At 40.1% G+C, this 24,438-nt stretch overlaps 1 protein-coding gene across 4 annotated transcripts in view; it reads right to left on the bottom strand.

The window, feature by feature from the left end:
- Positions 1–6,195: 6,195 nt before the first annotated feature.
- LOC107703515 (cell adhesion molecule 1-like) overlaps positions 6,196–24,438 on the bottom strand; it is a 345,884-nt gene continuing 327,641 nt past the window's right edge. For 2 of the 4 annotated variants that reach the window (XM_016506153.1, XM_016506152.1), the window contains 3 exons: positions 23,723–23,755; positions 8,647–8,772; positions 6,196–7,847 (listed from right to left, as the gene is read on the bottom strand). In XM_016506153.1, coding sequence (XP_016361639.1) covers positions 7,729–7,847; positions 8,647–8,772; positions 23,723–23,755 — 278 coding nt within the window. In that variant the 3' untranslated portion in view covers positions 6,196–7,728. The remainder of the gene's footprint in view (positions 7,848–8,646; positions 8,773–23,722; positions 23,756–24,438) is intronic. The other 2 variants (XM_016506155.1, XM_016506154.1) reach the window with 1 other exon arrangement.

Genomic DNA, 24,438 nt, shown 5'->3' on the forward strand with positions numbered 1-24,438 from the left:
GGGGTCTGAGTGCGCGGCGCGCCACTTACCTGTCTCCACGGCTGGGCAGGGGGCTCGTGAGGAGGCATAGCGTCCTTGAACCGGACCCTGCTGCCCACTGGCGAAAGGAGAGGGGGACGGCCGTGTGGAGACCGGGTCTCGTGCACCGCCGTCCTCGCCCTCTTGAGACCCGGAGGCAAAGGAAACTGCTCTTTTGAAGTTTTGGGTACCACTGGCTGGGTAGCCAGTGGCGGAACAGACACAAACGGGAACAAAAGATTCTCCACCCGGCCCTCCTCCGGGGGAAGGAGTGGTGTGGTCACCATCTCCTGAAGAGCAGGATCCAAGGGCTCCGGGTCGCCCGTCTCAGGGACGCCGCCTGCCCTGGCGCTTCGCGGGCTTGGCAGGGGCGGAGGCGGGCTGCGGGAGGGCGCCCTCGGCGATGAGCAGACAGGGGGGCTGCAGCCGGCGGTGGGGTGGCTACAGCAGCCGACCGCCGGGGCAGGATGTACGTCTGCTGCTGTGCGGTGGAGAACTGTTGGGCAAAGCCCTCCACCGCTTCGCCGAATAGGCCGGCCTGGGAGATCGGGGAGTCCAGGAAGCGATGCTTGTCGACAGCTGCAGCTCGCCGAGGTTTCAGCAGCCTGGATGGCAACCCCCGCTGACACGCCGTCACACCAACGCCAGCTGTTTTTCAAAACACTCGCGGAGATTTGTCTTGCTAGAAGGCTTGGCTCCGAAGCGAAAAGGTGATGTGCGTTTGCACGCGCTCTCCTTTTATACCCGCGCTGCGGGGCGGGGTGCGCGTGGCGAAACACGCACGCCAACTGTCATTGGCTTGTTTAGTTAACACTCGAAGGTGATTGGGCTCTCGGGCGAGATCCCAATTTGTCAGTCACGACTGATGTAACGTCGAACGTGACTCACTGAAAGGGAACCACAGTTACACAGTGTAGTTCATTATATTAACCATGAACATGATCCATTAATGCTTGGCAAGCAGCAAGGGCCCAGATACTTATAGTATTAACAGTATATTGTTTTATAAATAATAATTTAATCCTACAACTTTTTTTTTTTTTTTTTGCGAGATGGGTTTGTGCACCTTTAAAAAAAAAAAAAAAAAAGATGCATGGCCCGTTTTTCTGTGTTCAAGGCAACTGATCTGTTTCTGAAGAAAACCCCTGAGTTTTGCATTGATATTTTGTTATTTCATTACATTTTTAAGCGTGACACTGTGTTGGGGCCACTGTGTGATTTAAGGCTCAGCACATCCAATCAACTGGGAGTCTGAACTGCTTTTTGAATATTGGATTTGGATATCAGGTACATGCTAATGATGGCTGGAGTCTGATTAATCAGAGATGAATCACACTGTGATTAATCTCTGAATCAGATTTTCCATGGGTCAGAAATTATGTCATAACACACAGGGATAAGTCAGTCCACTCCAGTCCAGTCCGATAAATGCCTGTATTGAGACAAAACCCCATATTGGCTTTAACGGATTATTCCTCCATCTCTATCCTTGTAAATCTCTTGCAATTTCAGGAATCAGTCCCCCTTTCACCTGTGGACCCAGACTGCAGTGAGTGGAGCACCAATGCTATTAAGACACACTATTGTTGCTGTGAATGACTTTCCCCTTTCCAACTATCTTCAATGGATCCATTTAGAGTCTGTAAAGGTGAGCTCTCCTTCTATATGAGATTGCAATAGACCTGATGTCCTATAGTCTGGGGTAGTTCACAGAAAATTACAATTCGGACATTATTTACTCACCCTTATGTCATTCCAGACCTATATGCTGTTGCTTCAGTGTGAATTTGTGAAGAATCTGCAAGCTCTTTTCATATTCTTGTGTCACACACTGATGTTACCATTGCAGAAAACTAATAGAAACTTCCAATAGGTTTCACAAATTTTCTAGAAAGAAAATGTGTAATGTTTTTGCACTTCATGGTAAAAAATAATATACACTTTTACCATGATTTACAGAAGACACCCACTAAATGTCATTCAGTCGTTTATAAAACCAAAAAGTCTTGTCAGGCATATTTAGAACAAGAATTATTAATGACATTATTAAAGGACTATTTAAGGATCACAGTGCAGCTCCCAAAATACTAATTAACAGTAATTTTAAATCTTTTCCAATCTTTGCCACTATCTTTCAAACCACTAGGTTTGGCCTACTTGTCAGCAAGAAGTTTTAATAATTTAAAAGATAATAAAATGTAGCATGATCACTTTTTCTGTTATATATTTTAATAAGTACAGGTCAGAATAAGCAAGTTGTTTCATTTTTACATAAATATGTAATGCTGAATGGTGATGGAACATTATTTCACCCATATTTCGACATTTTATTTTCACAAAAGTTATTTGAAACATTAAAGTAGACACTTGCATTTAATATTCTTTCTATGCAATATGTAAAATCACTTTAATCTGATGCGAGACGTATACAATCTAACAATCATTAATCTGTTCTTAAAATATATAATCAAATATGATATAAAGTAAAACACTAGATGACAATAAATGATAACTGAAAACTTTTTTCAAATGATTGTTCACAATGTCATTATTTGAAACATTGCAGGAGGGGTAACTATGTTCAGTAGTCAAATATGACATCATCATAAACAAAACATTTTCGTTTTTATGTGCCTTTTGTAAAAACCAGGACTTTTAACTATTTCCTTCTAAGTATCAAAATTCAGTTTCTGTGTTCCATGGAAGCGAACAGCGGAGGGGTTTGGAATGACATGAGGGTGAGTAACAGATGACAGAATTTTCACTTTGTGTGCAGAATCGCTTTAAATTGTAACGATTTGTGCCGAGAGCTAACTCCATCGCATCAGCTCAAGAAAATGTCAAAAAGTATTAAAATGTGTTTTTTTTAATCCAGATATAGTGTAACTTTACAGGCTCTACTGTAACCTAGCAAAGCTACAGGACATGATGAAATCCTGCCATCGCCTTGAGCCACAAAGCGCTCTCTTCTCCCCCAGATCTGGTTCTGTCTCTCTCAGGAACGAAGATGATTCCACGTGATATCTGTGCTCCTCTCTGCCTGTACCTTGAGATTCATCCTATCTGAGCAGAGGGTGACTTTGAGCCTTGGCTGTGTGACAACCCTGGTGCTGAGCTCCTGCTCAGGCAATCAAAAACCAGGCATCATATAGATGGAAGAAAAAAAGGAAAAAAGCTACAACTCAAGGTCAGCATCTGCAGAGTGTGTCGCTGAGATTGCCACTGGGAGGCGAGGTCAGGGTGCGGGTATGAGACAGCTTGAGAAAGAAGCGGCGGGAAGCATGCTATACCTTAGAGAGATATTCTTTCTGTAGGCTGCCTCGGTCGAAGTTCAGCTGCATAAAAGCACAATGCAGAAGGCAGAAGTGTGACAGAGCTGGAGAATGCCAAAGATAATGAGATGCGAAACCGTGAGCCTTGACTGGATTTCGTGAACTTGCTGTAAAGCAGAAGTAAACTTTAAAGGCCAGTAAATGATCCTGGCGTGTTTTAGTAACCATCTCAATGTAATTGGAAATAAAATGAGATTACTAATGTATCTTTGGAAGCAAATTCAACACTCTTTGTGTGCAGAATTCTATATGATCACAGGGCATCTGATATATTTTGTTACATTCACTGGTCTAAAGAACATACCAAGGATACTGAAATGTGAATAGTATTATTACATAATATTTTAGGAACATTTAATGGAACACATTCTGTGAAGGGAAGATGGTGAATCTCAAATATTAATGCCACAAGTATCCTGTAAGATAAACGTACCACATTTTGCTGATGAGATTCTGCCAGTTTTCAAATAGATTCAGATCCCGCTGCGGTGTACATCATTGACGACAGCAAAATCTATGTCTTTTCACTCATGCTTTCAGAAGTTTGACTTTACCTTTAAAAGATGAATAAGATTTTCATGTCATGTAACACAGGAAATAACACCACCAAAACCAAGCATTACTTTGAACATTAATTTCTTTTCTTTTTTTATTAAGACAAGAACTCTCCATTTTTTTTTGTAAAAATGTCTAATATGAACAAATACAAAATGTGTATGGGAATGTGGATATCATTTTTTCTTCATTAATACACAGTAACATTGCCCAAGTACAGCAGAAAGACAAAAAAATAAGCAACCTAAAAACAATGAATGATAAACGTTCAAAACTTTCCAAACTATCTGGAACCAGAACGAGAAACATGTCGACTTTGATTTCAAATTGTTACTTGTTTGCCCCAACACACTCTCATGGCAATTCTATTTTACGTTTTGCCGAATTGGGGGTGAATTTGTATAATTTCATTTGTACATTTTCGTATGATCTGCTTATGCCCCACTGATGGTTAGATTTACAGGTGAACCTTCATGCTTAGTTTTTTTCTTCTTCTAAAACCCATAAAATAATTACGTTTTATCATGAGAGCCGTTGGTTTGTCCTTTCCTGTCCTCTCTGTGTGAAGTAGGTCTAAAAAAAGATAACACTTTATAATATAAAGTATTATAATACTAATAAACAGTGTGTACATTACATACACATTTTACAGTGCGCCAAATAAACAACAACAACAGAAAATACGTAACACGTAGTTCTAATGTAAAATTCACCATTAGATTTGAGATCCAGCTTGATCTGGTTTGTATGCAATTTCCACTTTCTTAATCAGGGGCTGTAACTGCATTCTACCTGAGATGCAAACATACCATTTATTGTACGTGAACCTGAGACAGGGCTTAAATGAAACTGTCAAGTTCAAATAAAAGAAATCAAATCAAGTTCCATCAGCAACACTGTTGCACTATCAAACAAGGGGCACTATTAAAGCAACAAAAACAACAAACACGACAACAGAAATGACAAAACTGAAACCGTACCCAGTTCACATCTCAAAACAAGCAGTTATATTTGGACACTTTCAATTAAACCTTTTTCGACTTGCTGTACAAGAGACAGAGGACAAAATAGATCACTGGCGTAACCGCGTCTTCCCATCGACCATCTGTCTTAAGTCCTCAGACGCCTACTAGAGTGGATTAAACCACATTAATCACATTAAAACAGGTCTAACATAACAAGTTGAACAAAATGTACATCGGCCCAGTCTAAATACCACAAATTAGTATACTGATGTCATGTCTCTCACATATGCAAAAGAGAAGAAGGGAAATCCTGTTCAGAAGCTGCCAGACCAAAGCTAAATGATGCTCACTAGTTAAGCACAAGCCACACAACTGTATATCTCAACTGCAACGGCAACCATAAAGCTGCAAGACATTCCCTCGGATTTATATTCTACGTAAAAACAAACGCGTCCAAAGTGTTTCTCATGGTTAATGCACATACTCTAAAACGACTCAGTGGATGCTTGTTTTTTGTTTTGTTTTTTTAAATAAGAAAATAAAGCAAACAAGAGTACGTTTTCCCTCCTCAGCCTCGCGGTTTTATTTACACGCTGAGGTTGATTTCAGCAGGGCCTAAACTATGGCATCTAAGTTCACTTACACTACAGAGAGAGTCATGAGGAAATGAGAAGAAATACTTCTCTTTAGGAAAAGTACTTTAGACATCTTAGCCCCTTACATTATGTATCCTTAACGGGCGCTACATTTGTAGCTAGGCTCCGGTGAAATGTCTAATGCGTTCACAGGAGCAAAGAGAGCATGATACTTGAGCGTGTCGGCAGAGTTTTTTGGTTAGCGTCATGTGCTGACAACGACTGTAAATATAGGGGGAAATCCACAAATGCGGCTAATTACATTGTAGGCGGTTTTCCTAAAATATTTGGAATGTTATTAAAAGCTTTTTCAAATTCTTTTTCAAACTGTATTGGTAATAAAAGACTGCTTCACTCTTCATTCAAACTAACCTCATTTGAAGACTATTATGCATAAGCAGGAACCCGGAGGAGCAACTCACAGCAATTATAAACAATAAAACACACATTGTTTACACACGATGTCCGAACTGATTGCACTATAGTTTATGTATAATCGTTTTCTATTCTTAACCGTTTTAAATTCATTTTAAACCTCTTAAATCAAATTTTTAATCATTTTCAAAGTTTTTAAATTCCTTGTTTTATTGTTGTGATTATTTTTTTCTTTTCTTTTATGTAAAGCACTTTGAATTACCATTGTGTATGAAATGTGTTATATAAATAAACTTGCCTTGCCTTGCCTTACACTTCAAGAGGAAATTATGTCACCATGGTGCTTTTTCGCACCATCGAGTCTGGGATATTTGGGCAGTTTATATTCAAATACTAATATCACTAGGATAAGCTAGCTGCGATTGCCACTGTTTCCTCTGAGGAAGAACAAACAGGCAATTAACTTGACAGGCAATCATGTACCATTACACACTTGTTGGACTGCTTAACATCAATGTCACATCCTCACTGACTCGCCTACAAACAAGATACACAAATGCAGATGTTTTTTTTTGGCTGTTAAAATGCATTTTAAGGTAGTAAAGTTATAGTAATCAAACCATTTCCAAATCTTTCCTCTCTGTACATCTACAAACATGATGGTCGTGGCGCTTCCTCCCTTGAGCCTAACAAATGCAGGCTCTAAAACTCAAAAACGTCTTGCTTTGACACTATTTTAGGTAGTTATTTACGTGTGCTAGAGGGTCAGCTTCACCAGCCCTGCATGGGAAACTACAGCATGAGACGAAAAAAATATAACATAAGCCACATCATTTAGACCTTTTTCAGTGATGGCGACTGTTTCGTCATTATGGCATGTGCGAAAACATTTCAGGATGAAAATGCTGAGAAAACCTAAGACATCATTATACCAAAACAATAAATACCTGCAAGGGCTTTCGGTTGTGTGTAGCTGAGCAGAACGAGATGAGAAGCCTCCCAAGGTGCAGTGTAGCAGGAAGCGTTCGTCTGCACCTATGCTCATTCTGAGCGGTAGCTATTCTTCAAATGTACTGGCACATACAGTATAATTGGGAAAAAAAAAAAAACTAAAGTAAATGAAGTAAACTGAGGATAAAAACATTACGCAGCCAAGCAGACGCAGAATGTCAGAATGAAAACAGGTGCAACGTTCAGGATCAATTCTCCGCCGGTCTCATCAACTTATTGGGGTACAGGAAGGAAGGAAGCTGCTTGTACTTCCCTTCATGATGCTGCTGACTTGAGTTAATCAAAATGCTGTCATGTGACTAGGCCTGCTTAGTACAGAGGATATGATGTTTTGAAGGAGATGCCCACAGTATAGGGGAACGTATTGAGGTGTGCGCTCATGTACCTTCATAGGAAAGCTGATAAAGTCGATAATCAGAGATGGTGGTGTATGTATATTTTCAGGGAGGGTGGTTTGGGGTGTGACGTGATGGATGGCTTTTGAAGCATGACTAAGAAAAGAAATTCAGAACAAGGCACAGAATTTTCTGCAAATGGTCAAGAAATTAACAAAAAATACCAGCAGTTGGGGAGGTGCTGTGTGGTGATGCTTTCTACACTCATATCTGGCAACGTCTGGTATCCCGCCCGCCCCAAACCCCATCCCCGACCCTGATCCCGCTGTATAACACTAATACCTACATCTTCTCAGCTGCCCATGTAGCATTCTACTTCATTCAATCCCCAGGAAAGAAAATCGAACAAATAAACAAAAACGATCTCAGTTTCCCCATGCCCCGCCCCCTCCCGCCGAAACAAAACAAAAGAAAATAGTAAGAACAACAGAGGCCTCGGGACTCAGATATAGTACTCCTTCTTCTCGTCCGAGTTGTTGTGGCCCCCTTCGGCGTTGATAATGGCCGTGTCGGCGTCCGCTGCATCGTCTGCCCCCTTGGCTTCGTGTGTGAAGTAGGTGCCTGTGTGGGTTTCAAAGAAAAGCGCGTTGATAAAAGCAATATCTCCAGCACCCCGGGGTCTCTTATTGATGCAATTGCGGGGTTTTAAAAGAGATTGAAGACCATCTGGAGCTGCTTCTCTAATTTAGAGTGAGGGTCGATTCCAGGGACTTTACCTGCCCATAAATAAGACATTAATTTCACCACGCTGCATTTGGTTGCATTACACTGTCTTTCATGTGTGAGAACAACAGGTAATACATCCCCAAACTAATACCCCATGATGGGGACACTTTGATTACAGCACGGCAGATGAAATCTGTCCCTCTAGATCGAGCGCTATTAGATAAAACAAACAAGAAAAGAGACGAAAACTGAGTCTGACACGCACTCAGTTATTTGTGGCTAATAATTCAGGAAATTTCCATAAAATCCTCTCCAGGTTTGGGTTCAGTTTGACTTTGCGCTTTAGAATTAACCTTGGAAAGTGTTAGAAGGTGGTGGGAATAAAGGAACCACTTTAAACTTCATTTCCGAGTGGGATTATTCCCATCCTCTCAGTCAGTCGCGTGATAGTGAAGGCAGTAGCCATGATGAAAAGTGGAGATGCTGTGCCCACTTTATATTACAGAACACAACAGTGCGATGCAATCAGAGGGATAGCGGCCTTAATGTGGTCGTAGCCACGGGCCAATTCAAAGCACCTGCAGAGCTTCAACGACAGGATGGCTTCTTCGCCTATCCAGAATCTTATTCCAAGTAATTAGAAAGTCTATTGACCTTGGCAATGTGCCGCAAGAAAGTCTGGGGGCTGAATTACCTTTGTGTCTTGCAAAGTATCGTCCCAAAACGATGAGAAGACACAACATGGCGAAGACCACGACGGCCACCACTCCTCCGATAACCGCATGGTCCAATCTCTGTGCTTCTGGTCCTGCTTGTGAATCTGACAGAAAAGAGTCAAGAGATGATGTGTTACTTGCAACAGAATCAACAAACAGAAGATATAACACTGCATATGAAGCCTGTTTATAATGTATAATGCATTATTAAAGCCACCTTAAAAATGTACACAAGTTTGGGGTCGGTAGGATGTTTCCATGTTTTTGAAAGAAGTATCTTATGCTCACCAAGGCTGCATTTATTTGATCAAAAATACAGTAAAAACAGTAATATTATAACATATTATATTAACATTTTCAATAACAGTTTTCTCTTTTAATATATCTAAATGGCACAGCTGAATTTTCAGCAGTCATTACTCCAGTTGTAATACATTTTTTCCAGGATTCTTTGATGAATAGACAGTTCAAAAGAACAGCATTCCTTTTTTTTTTTATTGAAATCTCTTGTAACATATGCATAATATACAGTAAACGCCTTTACGGTCTCTTTTGATCAGTTTAATGTTGAATAAAGTATCAAATCCTTTTAAAAAGCTTACGAAAGTTAGTGCATCAAATTATTAATTTGTATTATAGTATTATGTATTAATTTACATGATCATACAGCTGATAATGAGGTGAATTATAAGGTATTACGAAATCATTATGCAGAAAGCAGGCTCTATAGAAAGTGCAACCAAATTACATTTTTTAGATAAGCTACACATATTCTTTCTGTGATTCCATAATAGACAAAACACATTAGTATTAATCTTACTCAGATTCACTATAATGAGAAACTGGAAATATTAGATAATAAATTTAATTGAAAAAAAAAAAATACTTTTGAGGAGAAATAAGAGAATTTAGTTGGGAAAAGAGGAACACATAGTAATCATATAGTAAAATGTATAAGATGGATGAATGCTGAAGTTACATATGTAGATAAAAATGTTTTGTAATGTGTAAGACATTTTAGATACGGCCTGCAATAGGCATTCAAATATCTTTGAAATCCACCTTTCCAGAATAAGACCTCCAAACTATAGACAGGCACCAACAAACAGAACTGATGCAAACAGAAAGCGTGAGTGAAACTGGTTAAACATTTACGAGTGTGACAGTGGAGCTCTGAAGACACAGGCCTTGTTATTTATATTCTTCTGTAAACTACAGTCCTGACTATAACTCAAACGAATCTGGCACAAACTGTGAGCCGTCTGAAGCCAGAGCTAAAGAAATACACTTTGCCCTCAAGACTAAAAGTGCGAATCACAAGCAATTTTTAACAAAGATTTATTCCATTTCAGCCAGAGAACAAGGAAGGCCTCCGAGACTGCTTAGAGTAATGATATGTGAAGTTTATTGATCAAGTGTAGGGATCCATGACAACCCAAAGTTAATGCTGCTTTGTGGACTTGATTGGTTCTTCACAGAGCAAAGGAGGAGCAAAATTTTTCATCAATATCTCACACTCGGCTCGGAAATGAAAGACTTTGAAGAGAAGTACTGAGAGAAAATAGACAGGAGACATCACTGAGACATCACTCTAAAGCCGGCCAACGAAAGACATGAAAGACCTCCATGTCACCAAGACTGTTAATTAACAACACCTAAGATTTGTGCCACAGTTTTCTGTGCACATCAAGGGCTGTTTCTTCAAATATGGGCACATTTGGCCTTGTGGACTTTCAGAAACTGTATTTTCTTCATGTTTTTTCCCCCTGATAATAACAAACATTTCCACCACATTTCAAATGATGTATTGTATTTAATAGCATTCTCTTGTGGAAGTGACATTTTTAACATTTTTTTAAACAAATGGCCAAGTATAGCTAGCTTTATTTATTTATTTTTTTTGCATATTGCAAGTTTAATTTCTCAAACAAATTTGTGGTTCTTTATAACATTTTAATGTTATAATTTTCCTATTTTAATTTCGAAAGTCTGGGTCTGAATGTGGGTAAAACAATAAAATCTATAAATAAAAGGCATCTTCAAAGTAGCAAATATAAATAACAGAGGAATGGTAAAAAGTTTCTGAGACTGTTTTAATGTGACCTTCACATAACATAACAGAAAAAGTTGAAATCTGTCCGTTTTAATAAAAATCAACCCCTGGGAACACCCAACAGGGAAGAGAGCATGTGATCTCCCTGCTACATCTCACAGTCTATGTACGGTTTTATCAGTCTACAGGCTCATCCCCACTCCAAACATCTCACTCTATAAAAAAAACACGATGAGAAGGCAAAGGAAGCGTGGGGAAGGATGTCTCGCCTGAGCAATCCGACGCTTGTTAATCCAGTCACGAGGAGTTGATCAGCCTTCCCTGTTTACCCACGGCAATCTCCCGCTCTCATCTGTGGCCTGAGCCTGAGAGCTGAGGGGATTTCCTGGGGGAGTTCAAAAAACAAAAACGGCAGGCCACAACTTATTAGAGGATAACGAAAAGCGAGAAAGCACAGAGCGGTGTGCTTGTACAACATCCCACCCAATCTCACCTCATAAACAACTCCTGTGTGGGAAGGGTGGGGATGGGATGTAGGGATGATGCTGTGGCGCTAACTGCCAAACCCAACAAAACATGACTTGATAAACCTAATAGGCTATTTTGACTTCAGATTTTCCTTTTTCGGAGGGAAGGCAGATTCAATTAAAGTCAGAGGGAATTGGCTTGACACCTAATTCACGCTTGTCAAAAGGAAGGGAGGGGGCTAAAGACGTGCTTTAACACACATTCCTATTAAGATGTTAATGTGTACAGGACGAAGGGATAAACAGACTAGGAATGGCAGAGATCGCTCTTCCCACATCCACTTTGTTGCAAGATACTGTTGCCGGTTTGTTGTCTGCTTGGGTCATTCTGTCACTGAATGGATTTGATAGAGATTAACATAACTTAACAAATGGAGTTAGGAAAGGGACAGGACTGTCTGTTCCCATCCAGCTTCAAGTCTTTTTAATGTCCTCTTTCTCCTTTCCACTCTCTACAGCCTGAAGATAAATGAAGGGGTGTTCGGAGCTGAGCCAGGGCAATGAGAAAGAAGATTGAGACCCGCGATCGCACCACGTTCAGAGGTGTGCTGGTGTGCCGGGCTGCCCTTAACACAATGACTGCACCGTAATTCAATAAGAGTCCACTGTGAACCAACAGTTTGGCTAATGTGTAATTCGAGAAGCAGATGGTTTAGAAATGAGTAATTCTCAAGCAACCTCCTCTAATCTCAGCAGCCATTTTGCCTCCGGAATATTCAGTAATTCCAAGAAATTGCCATCTTAATGAAACCCTAGAAATTTACTCTCATCTCAATTTGACTAGACGGAGTCATATAATTGCATGTATTGCGTGGTGCTTATGGAAGAATCATTACCATAAACAGTATTCCTGCTTAACGTTTATGACTGCAGAATAAGAGACCGGAATACGCAATTACCCAGTCGGATAAGTGAGGGAAAGCCTGAGTGAGTGAGTGTAGGAATGATTAACTGAGGCTAGATGGAAAGCATATGAACGTTCTCCAGAAAGTGGCGAGAGCGAGTGCCATCGGGCACTGATAAAAGCTGACTTTGATCTGATCCGAACGAACTAGGTCTGAGATGGTGTCCGATTTTTCTGCATTGGCATTTGTGGGAAGCTCATCCAAGGTCAGCACTAAAGGATAACTTAAATTTGGAGTGTGCCGTTGTATCGTACTGCACCTCCAGCTACTACAATGAATCGCTAGTCAGATCTGACACTCATCCAAGAGTCCACGGTCTCCAGTTTCTGAAATATTTCTCCTGTGGTGAAGGAGGATTGCTGTGAGCTCTCAGGGTTCACACCTTAGGCTGCTGGAGGTGGTGTTGAGGAATATGAGACAGGAGAGAGAGAGAGAGAGAGAGAGAGAGAGAGAGAAAGGAAAAGAGCTTCATCAGTCTTGAGACGATGCACTAAGCATTCTTTTTTGCTTGAAATGGGGCAAATCACCTGGCTGGAGTGGACACCTTCTGCCAAACTACAGTGAGAAGACATGATGAAAGATCCTATCAGCTTTGCTGTTCCGCTGAACAGTTTCCCCAGCAGAAATTATAATTCTTCGCCACCTGATCTACAAAAAACCTGAATATTCTCTCATTTTGCACTGCTGCACTCTAATCCAGTTACGTTAAGATGAAGTTATCACATTCAAACACGCAGACCATTATGTAACTTTTCATTACATTCCCTGTTTCTTGCCTCAACGTAGTTTACAACTTTGGCTTGCAAATTGAAAAGAATATCTAATCTAACACCTCGGCCTCCAGTTTTGAGGAGTAACTAAAAGTAGTGACACAACTAAATTGACTACATTTTTCAGTAGCTGAGCTGCTTAAACAATACGGTTGCTTTTCCAGTCACATGCTATTTTCACAATGAGCTGAATACATAGCCACATACATATATCATTATATAACTAAATAAATTGTCATTTATAAATGTATATATTTATAATCACAGTTACTTTTTGTTATATAATTTATAAATAAAAGATGATTTATGTAATGTAGTTATATACTGTATGTAAAAATATCTTGCCTACCGTAAATATAGATAGTTAGAACTTGTTAATATAATTAAATTATTTATTCATAAAATGATATATAATAAAACTTGTGTATTATATAATATATATAATATATATATATATATATATGCTGCCCACTTTAAATATCTACAATTAGCTACTTGTTACTAGCTTGAATGGTTACTTTTTTAAATGAGTAATATTACAGTAGTTTATCCTACATCCAATAATTCATCCTCTAAAAATGTAAAAATCACAACTGTGGGATTGCTTCAGTTTCAGAGTTTCAAAGTAAAGCCATTGAGCGGAAAACACAAATCGAAGAATACTGATGTAACAGGCATGCCTAACATCTTTCCATCACTGCTCAGCCCGATTTCACACAAGCACAAAGCAAAGCCAAAACCCAAAGCTGACATTTAATTCTGGTGTTCAAAGTCTAAATGAAGACAAAAGGTTGAGAAAAGAGAATGAGAGCAAACAGAGCCCTGCATGATGCCAAGACCTTGAGTTATGAGCGAAATACCACAGCAAATGCAATCTGGACGGAAGGAGGACAGGACGTGTCTCTGAGGGGCTTGAGGTGAGGACCCTAAGGGCCGAAGTGCCGCAACACATCTCTTCCTCAAGAAGTCATGCTTGCTGGTTTGAAGAAATCTCCCAAGACAATAAAGTGTGATAGCTGGATTGACTTTAGAGGATCATCTGTCCCATGAACACCACTGAGGAAGACAGTCTCAGATTCTCAGTCAAAAACAATGGTACGGATGAGTCTGTGGCCACTAGGGCACAAGTAACATTGTCTCTTGTGTGGACACCCAGATATTGAACCAGCACTTATTGATTCCACTCCTTTTGTCTCCATCAGTGTTGACATTTTCAAGAGTGGAAGACTTTTTAAAGAATGACCCAAAATAAGCTTCTTTTGTGTCTTCACGCTATCTTTCTATCATATCTTCCTTTTTCAAACCAGTACAAGAGCATCTTTTGAGAGTAGACAGGAATAACAACAATCATTGACAAGAACAGACAGCAGAATTGCGGTTTCGATCCTGTTGGCCATTACAAAAGGTTAGAATTGTACAGCTCATATTCAGAATGTTCAAAGGCAGTTGGAGAACGCATTACGCTGTCGGTTTACGCCTCACTGTTCTTAGCACAGGTGCGAGGAGGAGATATGCAGCCGTTTTCTTCATGAGTTGAGCCAGTGGCTACACTTGATCTTGCACTCATAGTCAATTACCTCACTTCCTCAGGAAAAAGCTTCTGTTGTTTTATCATCTTGGACTCAGGCAGTCATTGCCCACTTCTAATAACTTTCTCAAAAGAAGCCCAAGCATGAAAGAAAAATAAATGAGGACAAAAAAATAAAAAGATATATGTTGACACCCAATTAGCCACAGCAAAGTTCATTTCAAATCTCCACTGGAGCACAGTATCTGTACTTTCAAGTATTGTAGTTAGACTAAGTGATAGGTAAAGTAAAAGATGTTCTAGATTGAATGGTGGCTCACAAAAAAGAAAAAGAAATAATGTGACAACAGCGAATGGTGCAGTTAAAAAGGTGGTTGTTCACGGACTTCACAAGACGGCTTGTGTTAATGTGTTTTCTCTCCGTATTGAGAAAATGAAATCACCTTTAAAAAAAAATGGCAGGGTCACCCCGTCCACGGGCAAACAGAACCTATCGCACTTATTCAAGCGCAATCGATTTGACAAGGAGGGAAAAGTCTACCCTCTGGGCAACGAAAGTGTCTCATTTCAAAGGATGTGTTGATTTCAAAGACAGCAGATCTTCTAATTAGATCCTCTAATCTTGTAATTAAGCAAAAGTGATTGCAATGGTGAAAGTGTGAGCAGATTGGAATGAAATGACTCTGCTCTTGGGCCTGTGGTCAGATGGATCACAGATGTGTTATTGCAAACCCTGTCTATATTTACCTGTTCCTTCAGCCCAGCAGCAGCAGTGCTGTGCTGTAATGGAAATGTAATTAAAAATCTCATTGACCCCCTGTGTTGCAGTCACCCCGATCAGAGGCTTATGTATAATGCTCAATTTTGCTATAGCCACTTGGAGTTAATGCGTATGCAGCAGTCTTGTGCAATAAAATTGGATTTGAATGTATTTTACCTGAAGGTATTTCAGTGTTTCTAAACATAGGAAGTTATAATGTACTTTAAGGGCAATGGATATCGGCAAATTGAAGATGCTGCATCTCCGGGGCCATTCCGAAAGGTTTCCACTTAAACATATTAACAAAGTAATTATTTCAAAACGAACTTCATGATGGCAAGAGACTGGAGAGACAAAAGCATCGTAGGTAGGAAACATCCCACAAGGAGTCGAGGAACATCTCCAGGTCACCCTTTCCTTTTTTCCGTACTGTCTGTTTATCATCCCTGCTACTGCAGCCACTCCTTTTTGTCAGTTCCCACCTCAAGCTCTGTCAGCGCTGACACGCACGGCAGCCTCTGCTGATTTATAGTCACAGTACACAGAGGCGGACAGAACTGGGCCATGGGGCGCGTTCGGAGGCAGGACATGGAATGAGGGCAACCTTTACAAGCTGCTTAGATGCCACGGATTTTGAGCTTGACAGGTGCGCCTGAGGCGTACTCGCGGACGACGAACCAGATCCTTTGGTTAAGAGATGCTTGATCATTTGTACTTTCACTACGGCCATGTTTTTTCTTTGGCTTCTCTTCGTCTGCCCTTCAAACATCAATAAATCCTCAGGCTGCTTCGGCTGCTTTTGTGAACTAACTCGCATTCACAACAATCCAGCATTATGCAAATCTGGGAACAACACATTCGGCACAAGGGACTCACGTTGTTCCATTCTGTGAGAAGCAGGGGAAGTGAAGTTTGTCAGAGCTAATCCAGGATAAGATGTCCCTCCCAGGGAACCGTACAAAGCCACGGGCGAGATGGGTGTATTCCTCAGATGCCGCTTCCCTCATTTCCCTCGAGCTTAGGGATCAGTGTTAATTCTTCCCCCTCAGTCGCCAGGAAACCGACAGAGCCAGACAGCATCCGATCGCTTCGGGCAGAGCGCAGGCGCAAACTCCACTCAACAGGCCAGGGTCATCCATGGAGCAGAGATCTGCCTCCCGCCCTCTCGCTGACTTTATCAGAGCCACCGAATAAATGGCTTTGAATTCCACAATGAGCCTTGCGACAGTAGGGAGAAAGCATTGAATAAAATGTCATACCATGTCATGTAAGGGGTACATATCTGGCAGAGCCCCTGCAACCTCATTTGTGTGGCTTCAAGCGAATTTCTGTTGCTTTGAGGGCTAACGGTGCTATGCTGTATCTCCATCGCAGCAGGTAAACCACTTCCTGGTGGTGTAAATGAAAACCTTTGCCTGGTTGACTAGAGGACGCCCGCACAGGTGTCCATCTAATACAGTTCTCACATAAAAGGTAAGTCTGCTCTAGCTTCAATGCATGAGCTGGAGAGAGAAAAGTTCCCCTGCTCCCAGCGTGAGCTTTCTGGCCGGCTATAGTTATATAGACAGCGGGGAGGAGATTATAGATGTTCAAACATTTATTTTTTCCTCAGCCAGCTGGACTACTAAGAGTTATGTTTCATGTGAGACTTAATTAATGCCCATGGACACTTAATTGCTAGATAAAAGAGGCAGGATGGACAACATAGTTTCACTTAATAATAGCACTTATTAACAGTGCTAATGCACCTTTTAGGAAAACAATTTCTTGCAGTCAACTCTTGGAAGAGAAATTGGAAGACGCAGCCTTTAAATAATGAGCAAATGTTTAGGCATGTTGCACAATGCCAATCAAGAGGAGAACATATAATATAATAATAAAGTGCAAAAAATTGTGATTAAGTAAAAAATGTCAAATGTACAGGTGCATCTCAATGAATTAGAATGTCGTGGAAAAGTTCATTTATTTCAGTAATTCAACTCAAACTGTGAAACTCGTGTATTAAATAAATTCAATGCACACAGACTGAAGTATTTTAAGTGTTTGGTTCTTTTAATTGTGATGATTTTGGCTCACATTTAACAAAAACCCACCAATTCACTATCTCAACAAATTAGAATACTTCATAAGACCAATTGGCCAATTGGCCAAGACCAGTTGGCCTTCTGGAAAGTATGTTCATTTACTGTACATGTACTCAATACAACTTTTCCACGACATTCTAATTTATTGAGATGCACCTGTATAATTAGATATTTATAATTATTTTAATTGTATATTTTCACATAACTTTTTAATTAGAAAATTATTATTATTATTGTACATTATGTATAATAATAAATTAAATTTGAAATATTTTAAAATAAATAAAAATAAAAATATAAAATAAATAATAAATACATATAAAAAATAAATATAAACTACACATCAAATTAGAAATGGAAAAATATAAATGTAAAACTAAAATAATAAAAACAATACAAATTCATATTTTTGTGTGTGTAAAAGCTAGTCAAAATGTTGGCAGGGCACGTAGAAAAAATCCTTACCGTTGAGCCCTGCTGCATAAATGAGGAATGTTATTTCCAATTAGGCTGGAGTACTGAGACTGTCTGTGTCTGCTGGGAGATCGAAGCCATCTCAAACCCACGTTATTTCTTCCGTCTAGACTGGCCCATGTGTGCTGGCTCTCTATGTTCCTACTTACTAGTCAGTAGAGGAGAGTGCCGAGCGGAGAAAGGTGTGCCTTTGCCATCCCAAATCCTCTGCTTCTGTTAATGCTGCGCAACTCTCAGACTAATTACTGCAGCATATGCGCGTCACCTGCAAGGCCCCTGCAGGCAGTCCTGAAGGTGCCTCGGAGCCCTGCCTCAGCCATTCACACGCCAGCATTACTCCAAACCCCGCTCATCAGAAACACTACACACTGCAGCAAAGCACCACTGGCAGCCATACATCACTCGCTCAAACTAAGCATGTGTGGCTGCAAAAGAAGAGATATGAGAGAAAAAGGGAGTAAAGGCAGACTCTGAAAAAGTCTGCAAAGGAGGCGACCCTTGAAGCTGCAGAAGAACTCATTCCTGTTGATTGATGAAAGCCCTGGTCGTGATGGCATCCAAATGTAACAATTCGGGGACATTAAAGGCGCCAACTCTTCTGCTTCACCTGCTGCAGACCAGCTGGGAACAAAGTGGTCATTATCCCACTGTATTCTGCTATGGCGCTCCCTGTGGTTCAGAATCTGCTCAATTATCTTCTCCTCCTGGGCTAAGGCTGACAAGCGTGTTGGCAGGTGTGTCCTTTCCATCCCGTTCACCTCTCCTACTGGAGGATTAGGGAGCGAGGGGGGCATCGTCTAATGCTATGGCTCCAGAGCTGTTAACGGCACTGCCCTTTCAAGCCCGCTGGACAGACCAGTGATGAAAGAGCAAATGCTCATCTTTGCAGATGGAGCAAGAAGACCAGGCCTCAGATGACCACAACATACAACTGTCGCGAACAGAGGGCACCGTCTGTCAGAGCTTTATCAATGAGTATAATCAGAACACAAATGCAGAATGGTGCATTTGACGGAGGGGGATGAATACGGATGCTCTGCCTGATCAGTCTTTGAGGGTATGAGTACAATATTTTGTATAAGCCAATAAGCCAAAAAATATAAACAATATTTAAGAACTTAATTGAATTCCAGCATGATTGATTCATAAATAAGTTCTATAAAAGATGTCAAAAAATAGTTCACTCAAAAATGAAATGTCATCATTTACTCATTTACAATTTACCTTATTTTGTTCCAAATATATACAACTTTCTGTCTTTTGTGGATATTTTAAAGAATATTTCAACTGTTTTTGTGCATACAGTGAGAGCCAATGGGGTCCAAAACAACACTGAACTCCACTAACTTCCAGTGTATTTGTTCCACAAAGAAAAGAAAGTCATTCAACTTCATGACATGACAGAATTTTTCATTTTGGGAAATACTGAGTATAATGTATTTTAGACGAATACAGTTTCCATACTATTTTTGCTCTGCCAATGAAAATAGTTCAACAGTCCCAAAAAAAAAAAAGCTGAAGTAGGATGAACCGTCACATGTTGCTCAGCATCTCAGACTGAAACAAGTGGAGTGCTACAAAGTAAAAGTTCCATTGCGTTCATCAACAACATCAGCGCTCTCAGAAAACCTCTCACCCAATCAATTTAGAGGACAAGAACTAAGGAGAATTATTTGCAAAGGCAATCAGTAGATGCATATTCTCATTTCCATGTACATCCTCTCAGATTCAGACATTTTCTTGTGTGCTGTCTTTTCTTATGCATGAAAGGAATACAGATCAGAGTGTTTGAAAACGAGACGTTAAGTAACACAGGCTTTACTATGCCATAACAGACAGGGGAATCGTCATGGCGACTGCTTTGAGAGGATGAGGGATAGGCAGTTAACATTGGCATATAAAACAGCTTCACATCAGAGGTGGCTAAGTTCATGTCAAACAGTGGCTTAGATTTACCGGTGAAAGAGCGAGGGAGAGATAGGCTTAAATAAGCCCTTGCTTAATTTTAGCACCATGTGCGACACTCACAGATTTTCATTCATCCTTTTTTAAAGCCTGCTTTATTTTAGAGGCTTTGTTTCACAAAAGACATTCTCTTTAGCATTCATAGGACAAAAATGTAGATTTAATTCATTTCTGCCATTATGAAAAGTGTGACAGAGGTGTGGCCAAAGTAACGAGAAAAATGAAAGCCATTATTACATCCCTACTGAAAAGACCCGCTCCTTTATGAAAAGGCAGACTCGGTCATATTGAGAACGAGGATTGAAAAGTTTTACTTTTATAATTGCGAGCAAATAGTCCTCCAAACTGGTCGGCCAGAGTGGAGTGATTTTCCATTTGTCGCAATCATGGGCAAATAAAGCAGTTATTTTACACCTGGTTTCTTACAGGCTCTTGGCCGCATTGTTACTTAAAGCACATCATCAAAAGACGCCACCGTCATGTTTACCAAACCCAGCCTCAAACATGTTGTGTGGTGCGACACCGAACAAAGATGTTGAAATGACAAGAATAAGTGAAGTGTGTTCAATCATCCTCTTTGGAAATGAACAGGAATGAGGAGTACGCCTGGATGGAGTGATATATAGAGAGAAGAGAAAGAGAGAGCCAAATGGAGGACATACTGAATGGGCTTCTCACTTCTCATCTGAATTCACTGCAGATCCAGAGAAAAAATAAATAAATAAATAAATGAGATCTACATATATTGCTTTGAAAACAGTGACATGATGGCAATAAATCAGCTCGAGGAGAGGCAGGCAGAGAAGAGCGTGACCGTACACGCAATGGGTCAGGTGAAGTGAGGTGTGATTAATACCGAGGATACTAGTGTGTGATGATACAGTAAGAGTTTGACAGGGTTTCTGACATGCTGATAAGAATTTGATCTATCTGACCCCACCAACCATGTTTCTTCTAGTCTGCAGTTTAATTCATATTCAGCCACACAACACGTCCCGTTAAAGACAACACGAAAGGGCTGTCAGAACACATTTCATTTCCATATCATGACATTTTTCAAGAAAACTTATTTCAGTGGGAAATAATGTTGATGTTATCAATCGCATTTGATTGTATTACAAAAATCCAGCTGTGATATTATTGGTTAATATTATTGAGGGGTCATGGTTTGGCTGGTTAGCATGCACAAACAAACAAACATAAAATAATAGTTTATAGTAAATATTGAATATATTTAATGTTAATAAATTATTACATTATTAAATTAATTGATTATAATAAAAACAACAACATCAGCAAACAACAAAAACAATGAAAATAATATATATATATATATATATATACAGTATATATATATTATTATTACATTTTACTTTTGCATGTGAAAATGAAAAGACACAACAGAACTAAATAATAGTTAATAACATTATATTTAAAATACATAAGGTCAGTTACATCAATAAATACATGTGTATAGTGATATAATAATATTCACCAATAATGTCATTGTCAGACTCTGTTCCGTGTTTTGTGGTTGTTTTCCTCATGTGCCGAGACAGTCATCCGGTGTCTGGAGAGTCTCCGATTCCGATCCGGAACACCTCCGCCGGCAGTTCCCGAGTCAAGAAAGCCGGCCGTTCCCAGAGTCCAGTCAGCCGGCAGTTAATGTGGCAAGCCGAAAGGACGCTAATGTGGCAAGCCCGAAGGACGCTAATGTGGCAAGACGTGTAATTCCCCGTGAAGATGAATAAATTCCTTGGTTTCTGTACTCTTGGTCTCCTCGTTCCTTGCTCCGTGTTCCCGCACCGTAGCAGATCGTGACAGTCATAGGTGGATCTTTAGTTTATAACATTAACAATGTTACCTAAACCTAGGTAATATTGCTAATTTGTCCACAATAAGACTATCAAAAGTTATTCTGAGAGTAAATAACTACTATATCAATTAAACTAAATAAATATTGGATTAATGTTGTCTTTAACTTCACAAGCCATTATAAAATGTGCATATTTTGCAAAGCCGACAAGGTTATTTATTTTGCAAAATAGTGTGCAGACAAAAAGAGTAAGAGTCAATAAAAAGGGGAACGAATGCAATAAAAATACATAAATAAGACTGCTTTCTGTGGCACTGCTGTAGCTTTCTTTTCTAGCAAGGAATCTTGCCCACTATGTCAGCCTCCCACCTCAACCTCTGCTGAAAACCCCACTTATTGCTTGATCAGCTTGTTGCTAGGCTACACCAGAGAGGGTAAAAAAAGACTGTTATCAGAGAGAAGAGAAATCTCCTGAACAGTGAGAGTAGCACACCCAGGAAAATAAGATGGTAAACAGAGTATGTGCATCAGCTACAAAAGTGAACCACATAAAACACACAAGGTGCGACAAGATGCAAATGACAGGATCTTCTGAGGAGAAACATAGACACTTTGCTCTGCCATCATGAGCTTCTCTCTGCGCTAGACTAGATTAAATGTCTTTATTCCGGAAACAATGTGACTTAATTCTCGTGCATTGTGCTCGTTTTGTACCACGGGGTGCGTTTCCAACACAAACAAGCATCTTAACACGAGCAGAAACACATATTTGCAACAGGTCGGGACACCAATTCCACAGTCGGATTAAAGAATGAAGAAGCATGCTTGACGTTTTACAAACAAGGCATTTCCTGACGATTTCGATAATGAGAGAGAGGACAGGAAGCACTGAGATGACTAACCCTTTTCACCATACTGCAACAACATAAAAGCCAGACCAAAAAAGCTCCATGCCACAACTACAGAACACAAAAATAAGAAGCACTACATTTAAAACCAATTTGTTTCATGAGACAAAGCCCCCTGGGTTCACCTTGTGTTCTCTTAGCATGACCGAAAACCTTTTGTAGGATCAAAAACTGCTTTGGATTATTGGAAAGTGCACAGTGATTCAGTTTAACATTGCTGCCAGGCTGATATAACTGTACAAGGTTAACATTGGCCTTGTGACATGGTATTTAGAAATGCAGTGAACTGTACAAAAGCTCAATTATAGCTCTGCTACACAGTCAAGGCTGACCACATTCTGTAGGCACGTCCAAATTATGTACATGCAAAAGAATAGCCCTAACCTTTAGATGTTCTACCGCTTGTATTTGATTTAACCTTTTCCATAAGGAAAGTTGCAGATATATGTAAACAAACGACGATGCCTCAACTCGATCGGTTCGTGAGGTGGTCGGGGGTGCAGAAAAGTGTCAATTTTGAGGTGTGGTCAACAGGCACAACATGATGGCTAATTAAATCATTAGAGGGTGTTTCACGAGTCTTCAGGTGACATAATTACACAGTATCACGAAAAGCCTTTATACTAAATCTAACACATTTACACAAGCATCTGCCACTGCAAACTGAGAGCCGGGATAAAGGGCTTAATGAATTGAGAAATCGCTTTCGTGGTATATTGTAAAACACAATAAAGCCCATGAGCTATGCAAATGATCCCCGTTCTGTGATTTGCGTGTGGAGCTGGCGCACCAAGGTGGAGTATAACGCCATCTGCATCATGTAGAGAAAAGGCTCTCTGTTCATTTCTCAGAAATCAAAAACAGTCATTTGGACGTCATTTAAATTCATGAAAAATGATTGCGGGGTGGATTACGAGTGTCTGTTGGGAGCTGTGTGAGGACTTGAAAAGGTGAGAAGTCAAAAATGCCAACAAGGACTCGGGAAGTGCTCATGCAGGTGGGGTGGATGTGAGACGTGGCCTGGAATTACACGGCGAATGCTCTGAGAGGAGCGTCATGGCAAACAGGTGGGTCTTTGTGGATGAATGGCAATAGGGATAAAGGATGTGACATACGGACAGACAGACAGACACATATACAGCAAATCCACATTAGTTTCATTCCCGCATCCCGTGCATGTCGCCGTTACGTGCCGTACTGTACTCAGCTGGCATGCAGGGAATGCCATGCTGTGCTGGCAGAAGAAGGAGGGAGAGGTACCAACCGTGAGCTGCGGCTTCAGTGCTGGGCGCAGCGTCTGAGCACATGAGGAGGGGTGGTGCGGTGTAGGAAGGAGGAGAGAAACAGGAGGAACAGCATGCATAAAAAGGAGAAATGGGGGAAAAAAAAACAAATGGAACTGATAAGCAAGCATTTTCACACAATTACAACAGTGACCAACACTTTGAAACAATGACAAGAGGACAAAATCAAATGTTTTGCACATCAAAACAAACAGGGCATCATCACGCACAGCTAAGATTAGGGATGTCAAAAATACTTTGGTACAAAGAACACCACAGATTCCAATCCACCTTCCTCAACAAAACCATCTCAATATCGAAGACTGAGATTTCTATGGTTACTCTATTTAGTACCTGATTAGAAATGGATACATATTTTTAATCTTCAAAATGTGTTCATTAAAGGGATAGTTCATCCAAAAAAAATTAACATTTATTCAACCTCATGTCATTTCACAAAAAATCACACACACACAGACAAAAAAAATATATATTTTGAAAAATGTTTTTGTATATACAATAAAAGCCAGTGGGTTCAAAACCGCACTGGACCCCATTACATATCATTGTATGGACCAAATACATACATACATACACATATAAATAAATACATACATTAATAAATAAATATATAAATAGAGACATTCTAAAAAATATTACCTTTCATGTTCCACAGAAGAAAGTTAGTTCCCATATT

The sequence above is a fragment of the Sinocyclocheilus anshuiensis genome, unplaced genomic scaffold, assembly GCF_001515605.1.
Source record: "Sinocyclocheilus anshuiensis isolate Anshui unplaced genomic scaffold, SAMN03320099.WGS_v1.1 scaffold330, whole genome shotgun sequence".
NCBI lineage: Eukaryota > Metazoa > Chordata > Actinopteri > Cypriniformes > Cyprinidae > Sinocyclocheilus > Sinocyclocheilus anshuiensis.